The sequence below is a fragment of the Muntiacus reevesi genome, chromosome 20 (genome assembly GCF_963930625.1).
Source record: "Muntiacus reevesi chromosome 20, mMunRee1.1, whole genome shotgun sequence".
Classification (NCBI taxonomy): domain Eukaryota; kingdom Metazoa; phylum Chordata; class Mammalia; order Artiodactyla; family Cervidae; genus Muntiacus; species Muntiacus reevesi.
In genome coordinates, this window is record NC_089268.1 from 25,926,216 (window position 1) to 25,933,977 (window position 7,762).

The 7,762-nt window shown below is 45.5% G+C and overlaps 1 protein-coding gene across 1 annotated transcript in view; it reads left to right on the top strand.

Annotated features, from left to right (window-relative positions):
- Window positions 1-6,001, top strand: part of PAQR8 (progestin and adipoQ receptor family member 8) — a 42,601-nt gene extending 36,600 nt beyond the window's left edge. The window contains exon 2 of the mRNA XM_065913092.1: window positions 1,664-6,001. Within this exon, the coding sequence (XP_065769164.1) occupies window positions 1,683-2,747 (1,065 nt within the window). The 5' untranslated portion in view covers window positions 1,664-1,682 and the 3' untranslated portion in view covers window positions 2,748-6,001. The remainder of the gene's footprint in view (window positions 1-1,663) is intronic.
- Window positions 6,002-7,762: the final 1,761 nt, after the last annotated feature.

Below are 7,762 nucleotides of genomic sequence, written 5' to 3' on the forward strand. Positions count from 1 at the left end.
GTGAACCGCCCTCGCCTCTCATGGGGCACTCATCCCAGGTTTCTGTCATGATTTACCTGTGTGTCTGTCCGTCCTGTAAATCTGACCTCCTCCAAGGCAGGGAGCAGATCTAATCAGTCTCCATACCCCAGCATAGAGCCCAGCTCCCAGTCATAGCATAGCAGCAGGATTTGACACTTAAGCACCCAACCGGGCCAGGCAGAGTGCTCCTCACTTTATCTAGAGTCTCTCATTTAACCATCAAAACATCCCACCCAACATGGACAATGATCATCCCATTTTACAGATGAAGAGACTGAAGCTTAGCGAGGCCTGTGACTGGCCCAAGGTCACCCAGGGAGCAGCCACCCAAACGCTTGACTCCAGGTCTCGCTAGACTTTGTTTTTTTACATTTTATTAATTTTCATGCCCTACATTTTTGACCCATTGAGGTATTTTTTTGCCCTTTTAATATTGATTAAGAAGTGTGTGTGGGAAAATTACATTTGCTTGGCTAAAATCTGCAGTGCCCTGAGAAACACTGGCTGTATCCTTTGCTAAAGGACTCTGAAGAAAAGGAGGCCATTTGAATCAATCAGGTTTTAAACTTTTCTGAAGAAAAGAGTTTGAGGACTATGAAGGTATCTATAGATAGATTGAAAATCCATTGCTTTATTCAGTAACGTCATCTGAAATTTTGCAGCTCTTTTATGAAATAATCACCATGCTCATCTGGTTCATGTATCACCTAAAAATTCCAAGTGCAAGTTAAATATTTTTGAAGGTTCAAACTTATCACATACAGATTTGGGTACTCAGGAAAGGTGAGCCCAAAACTACTTGCTTTCCAGAGCATAATTTAAACACACACACACAATCTTTGCAGTTAGATTTCATGTTAAATTTAGGCCACATGTTAATTTTGTTCAACTGTTAAAATTTCCCAGAATATTCCTTGGTCTTTACCACCCTATGGATGACCTTGAGTTTCAAGTTACTATTGCTTATCTCAGATTTTCAAGTTCTCAGTGAAATTAGTGGATAATTTAAGATTAGTACTCAAGAAATGTAGACTCTCATTCATCATATCAACATTGATCATTTTTGTATTTCAATAAAATACTTTGTACTTTTAGAGCCTGATAACATTTCTGATTACATTTTAATATTGTCTTGTTTAAGGGTATGTGCTCAGTTGTGTTCAACTCTTTGTGACCCCAGAGACGGTAGCCCACCAGGCTCCTCTGTCCATGGGATTTTCCAGGCAAGAATACTGGAGTGGGTTGCTTATTTCCTTCTCCAGGGGATCTTTCCAGCCCAGGGATCGAACCTGCATCTCTTGAGTCTCCTGCATTGGCAGGCAGATTCTTTTACCACTGAGCCATCTAGCAAATATCATCTAGCAAAGCTTTAAAGGTACCCTTAGTTACTTGGTAGATGTCATAAAAATAAGGTTGCTAACATTGCCTTTTACCAGATGCGACTTGGCCTCACACTGTAGAGGGTAGAAGAGATGTCCAAATCAGAATGTCAGGACAGTAAGGGACGTTGGTCCAACTCTATTATTCTACATATGAAAAATGAGGCTCAAAGGAGCTGTCTACAGTCCCCAACTGCCCAACTACACGAGAAAACCTGCCCCTCTCTCACGGCATCTTTACCCATCTTTACTGTTTCCTGTAGGTAGCATCCCGGGGCAGCCATGACAACCGCCATCCTGGAGCGTCTGAGCACCCTGTCCGTGAGCGGGCAGCATCTGCGACGCCTGCCCAAGATCCTGGAGGATGGGCTGCCCAAGATGCCCGGCACGGTCCCCGAGACCGACGTGCCCCAGCTCTTCCGGGAGCCTTACATCCGCGCCGGGTACCGCCCCACGGGCCACGAGTGGCGCTACTACTTCTTCAGCCTCTTTCAGAAACACAACGAGGTGGTCAACGTCTGGACCCACCTGCTGGCGGCGCTGGCCGTCCTCCTGCGGTTCTGGGCCTTCGTGGAGGCCGAGGGCCTGCCGTGGACCTCTGCCTACGCGCTGCCCCTGCTCGTCTACGTCCTGTCCTCCATCACATACCTCACCTTCAGCCTCCTGGCCCACCTGCTGCAGTCCAAGTCGGAGCTCTCGCACTACACCTTCTACTTCGTGGACTACGTGGGCGTGAGCGTTTATCAGTACGGCAGCGCGCTGGTCCACTTCTTCTACACCTCCGACCAGGCCTGGTACGAGCACTTCTGGCTGCTCTTCCTGCCGGCCGCCGCCTTCTGTGGCTGGCTGTCGTGCGCCGGCTGCTGCTACGCTAAGTACCGGTACCGCAGGCCCTACCCGGTCATGAGGAAGATCTGCCAGGTGGTCCCCTCCGGGCTGGCCTACATCCTGGACATCAGCCCCGTGGTCCATCGCGTGGTTCTCTGCCACCTGTCTGGCTGCCAGGACCCAGCGGCCTGGTACCATACCCTCCAGATCATCTTTTTCCTGGTCAGTGCCTACTTCTTCTCCTGCCCGGTCCCGGAGAAGTACTTCCCTGGTTCCTGTGACATCGTGGGCCACGGGCACCAGATCTTCCACACCTTTCTGTCTGTCTGCACGCTCTCCCAGCTGGAGGCCATCCTCCTGGACTATAAGGGGCGACAGGACATCTACCTGCCACGCCACAGCCCCCTGTCCATCTACTTGGCCTGCCTCTCCTTTTTCTTCGTGGTGGCCTGCAGTGCGGGCACCGCAGCCTTCTTGAGACAAAAAATCAAGGCCAGACTGACCAAGAAAGATTCCTGAGACTGCCAGGGGGGGCGCGGTGTGGAGGCGGCCTGCCGTGATTTGGGGAGAACTTGAGCCCACAGTAGGAGGTGACTTGTGTTTTTAAGAGCGGGCTTTTAAATGAGTCCTACATTTCCAGGGGTGGCTATGGCTATGGCGTTGGGAAGCCAAAGGTTCCAAGAGTTTTGTTATCACTGTCGTGAATGAAAGGTTTATCTTTCATCCTCTGGGCTGTAGCCTTAAGAGATACAGGAAGGGAAGGGACCTTGGCTAAGGTTCATGGGACACTGAATTAAGAATCATCTTCATGCCTGAAAATTGAGTAGCGTTCTGACTGTGGTCTTTGGGGGCCAGCCCTGGACTAAAGGGAAAATCTAATGGGACTGAAAAAATTACAAGGTGGCTGGACCACACTGTATTGAAATGGGCATTCTTTTGCGATGCTGGTCTTTGGTGATTGGATACTGGATTCGTCTGACTTCTGGTCCCTTCTCTAGCCCGCTTTTCTCAGGATGACGTCTGCCTGGCTGTTTTCTCCAGAGTGCTGTTCACTCCCAGCTGTACCTTGCATGGGCATAGCAAGGATGATGAAGCAGTCATGCTTCCCGGAAATGCTTGGATCCAGGCAGGCATTCAGGATATTTACTCTCATACAATACTAATGGAAACGGTACTAGAAAATACAGTGCCAAGAGCCATCAGGAGGCCCAGCCAGCAAGCATGGCTACTGTTTGGTGTCATGGGACCCTTCTGTTTTACCCCCGTGCACTGCAGGATTACTTGACATCTACTAGGACTGCTTTACATGCCAGAAGATCTAGAGCTTTCTTCAGAGAATCTTCTCCAGATTTTGACCAGCATGTTCAAAAAGCCCCTGGTAGAGTGAATTGGTTCTAGGGATCTGATTGTTTCAAGCGGAACTCAAGGTCCAGCCTCTTAAATAGATGCTGCCCCATGAAGGACCCTTGTAACTCTCCTAGTTCACGGTCCTCGGGAAAGCATTGTACCTCAGCTTAGAGCAGCTTAAATCAAGCCCCAGGACAGGCACGTGTGTGTACTCATGCAAGGTTGGTCCCCAAAGGCTCCTTTGGGAGAGGCTGGTGAACTGGGCACCCTGTAGGCAGAATGTTCTGCTGGGACATCACTGCCCAGCAGCTTCTGTGGGATGGGGGGTGGGGATGGGTACTTACAGTTGATGTGTCCTGGCTTCGCAGCCCCCTGAGGACTGCCTTCTGCAGTGATCCAGGGAAGGGGGCTGCACTGAAACCCTCCCCAAAGACTGTATTTCCTATCAGTATAAGGTCTCTGTTTACTAAAAAGGGAGGTGGCTTTTCACTCCAGTTTGATGAACCTCCTCTCTTCCTAGGTTACTGTCTTCACATCTTTTTTTCCCCCTTTCTCTTGAAAGATGTGTAGGGTTTGTGCCTTATAAATGAAAATTTACAAACACTTCACTTAATACATGGACATGTGGAATTTTCAGCTTGAAGTTATTGGGATAAGAAAAGAGAATTCATTGCCTTTCAACCGATAGATGAAAGAAATTCAGAATACTGGAATCGCTTGTCCATCAAAAGACTCTTTCAACCTGTGTTTTTTGGGGGAAAAAAGTTCAACTGAAGTTTTCCTGTAATCTTTATATCAAGAAAGCATAGCAGGACTCCCATGGTGGTCCAGTGATTAGGACTCTACACTTCCACTGCAGAGGGTGTGGGTTCAATTCCTGGCTGGGGAACTAAGATCCCACATGCTGTGGGCAGCCAAAAAAAAAAAAAGCATATGTCTTGTCAGCTATGTTGTTTCCTCCTGGTGGATTCCTCCTGGGAATTCTCAAATATCGGAACTTCTGTGCTACCCACATGTCTTACATGAGCTTCTGGCATCCAGGCCAAATTCACCGCCAATAAAGTTAGTGACCCTGAACGGGATTGAACTGATAAACAAACGAATAGAAAGTTGCATCAACACAGGGCAGGTAGAGGGTCAGTTTAAAATGGAGAAAAGAAAGCATCTGAAATGTTCATAATTATAGATTTGGAGACTCTCTTCTTGTAAAAGTTGAAAGAAAAGTGTAAGTCAAGCTCTTGAATGTAACCATGGTGGCCATGGTGGGCAGAGATCTTTAGGCCAAATGCAAGTATTTTTAAAGAGAGACTAGAGGGGTGATTCTCTATGCCATCCACAGACCAATGCCAGTCTGCACACGAAACAGTCTGTGACAATTACAGAGGGACACTAAATTTTTAGATATGAACATAAAATTCATAACATTTTGATTTTAATTTACCCAAGTATTGGTCCACCAAGTGATTGGAAATTTAAAAAGAAAGAAAATTTTTTTCACCAGAGATAACTTGAAAAGCATTGAGGTAGGCCACTGCTATCTCATTAGAAATTCCAGTATCTAAGGAGAAATACAGAAACGGGAAATGCAAGCATTTTTCACCATTCAGACTCTTAAGGGTTACACACTCCTTTTAAAACAATTTCATTAAAATGACTGAATCAGTAAGGAAGCAACCTTGTTTGTTTAAAAGGAATAATTAAGTATTTGATAAAGGAGATGGTTCTTCTTACTCTACCAAAGCCAACAATTGACATCTACTGGAAATTCTGCTATTATTTCTCTGTGTCTCTTTTCTTCTTTTTTTTTTAACTAAGACTTTCAATCTATTAAAATGTTAATGCCTCTAAAAAAAACCTTAACTATCAGTCGTTATATCTTGGGAATAAAGTGGATATTGTGTGTACCCCTCTACTCAAGGTAAGGAGAGGGGATAGCAAGATGCAACAAACTGGGGAACTGTTTGCCTGATTGCCTCTTGCAAACACTTCCTGACCTGTATTTATTAAGAAGCTAATGTTACTGCTCTTCAAATGTTATGGTTTCATCTCCCACCTCGGTTGAAAGTACCTCACTCAGTAACACTATTCTCAATCCTCCGATGGAAGCTTGAAATAGTAGGAGCTGAAACCATGGAATGGAGGCAGTTCTTTCCTGCCTCTGTTGTCCATCAGTTCCCCAATTATACCGGGTTGCTTGGAAGCATTAGATTCTTCTGTTGCCATGCTGTAGTTTCAAGTGGGTCCTCCAGATGGCGCTCAAGTCTTACTCAAAGGAGGTACGGCCATTGTCCCCAGAGCCTTGGCCTAATTGTGTTGGTCCTAGAGTTTCGCTTGATGACTTGGCAAAGAAAACATAGAACTATTTTCTGTTTATATAAATCATTCTGTTTACACAAATGACCATTAAACATTTTGTAAATGGGTTATTGTACTCTCAACAGCTACCTTGTGTCTTTGACAAGGCCCGTCTTAAAGAAAAGTTTTATCTAGACAAACTGTCGGAAGGAGACCAGGACACTTCAGAGCCACCTAGAAGTAGGAAAATATAGAAGTTTAAAAAAAGAAACCTCCCTACCCAAACTCCCAAAATACCTGCCCGTCCCCAAATCCCCACTTGGTAGTAGATCAAATTACACCTCCCTCCCCTCAAAAGCTATGGAGTTGATTTTTTTGAGGATTTCAATCTAATTGAATAAATATTTCTGATCTCATGGACAATGGTGTTAAATATTCCAAACTTTTGAATTGATGGATTACATTTCTTGAAACCTAAAAATTATGAATTATACTAATGTATACTGTATGTGCTCGAGTCAGTCATGTCAGATCCTTTGTGGCCCCTTGGACTGTAGCCCACCAGGCTCCTCGGCCCATAGAGTTTTCCAGGCAAGAATACTGGAGTAGGCCATTTCCTACTCCAGAGGATCTTCCCAACCCAGGGATAAAACCCACATCCCTTATGTCTCCTGCATTAGTAGGCAGATTGTTTACCATTGGTACCACATGGGGAGTGTTATATCATAATAGGTAACTGTGGCTTGAAATGTGTCACCCAGCAGTCAAAGGATTCTGTGGCCTAACAGATTTAAATAGCTATGGAAAAGGTGATTCTGTTATCACAATAACAGGAAGAAAATAGCATGCTCTGACTAGAGGCTCTGTTACCAACCAGAGTTCTTTGCCTCCTTAATCAATAGAAATTGATCAGAGGCCAGATAAGAAATTCAGGCAAGTCTTTGCCTCATAAAACAGGTATGCACACTCAGTAGGAATCCCCACCCCTCCCAAAGTCATTGGTTATTTCTCATTTTAAAGTAATACATGCTTTTTAAAGAAAATGCCAGGGATTTCCCTGGTGGTCCAGTGGTTAAGAATCTGCCTTCCAATGCAGGGGTTTGATACCTGGTCAGGGAACTAGGATCCCACAAGCAGCGGAGCAACTAATCCTTTGCACCACAAGGAAGACCCAGCACAGCCAAAAAAAATGCAGATAATTTAAAAAAAAAATCTTTTTTTAATGAAAATGCCAGAAAACAGAGAAAAAAGATACTTCATTGACCCGTCATTAAAATAAATCCCTTCAGAGTAAGGATAAGTCTTGTCAAAACGTTGCCAATAAGTTAATGAGCAGTGTAATATAGAGCTTCCTGAAAAGCCGGAAATTAGGAACTCCTGGGCAACCTAATACTTTGATTCTGTAGAGTACAAAAAAATCAACAGCCTGGCTCAGTTCTCAGTCATATGACTCTCCCTTCTGACATTTGTGATGGCACTGTGGCTGGGATACTGGCTCATGACACAAAGCCAAGGGTGTATTATCTCTCGTTGAAAGAACTCTGAAATGTGAATCAAGCCCTCAGAGAGTCCTTTGCTAGAAAGGCTTTGGCAGGAGGCAGAGCCAGCTGATGGAACGTCCTGGATTCAGTGGCAGTCACTCCACAAACACCGAGCCCGCAGATGCCAGGCCCTGTTCTAGGCACCAGGATGCAGCCATGGGCAAAACAAATTCCAGCCCTGATGGAGACTTACACTCAGCGAAAGGGAGTGTTAGTCACTCAGTCGTGTCCGACTCTCTGTGACCCTGTGGACTGTAACCTGCCAGGTTCCTCTGTTCATGGAATTCTGCCTGCAAGAATACTGGAATGGGTAGCCATTCCCTTCTCCAGGGAATCTTCCCCACCCAGGGG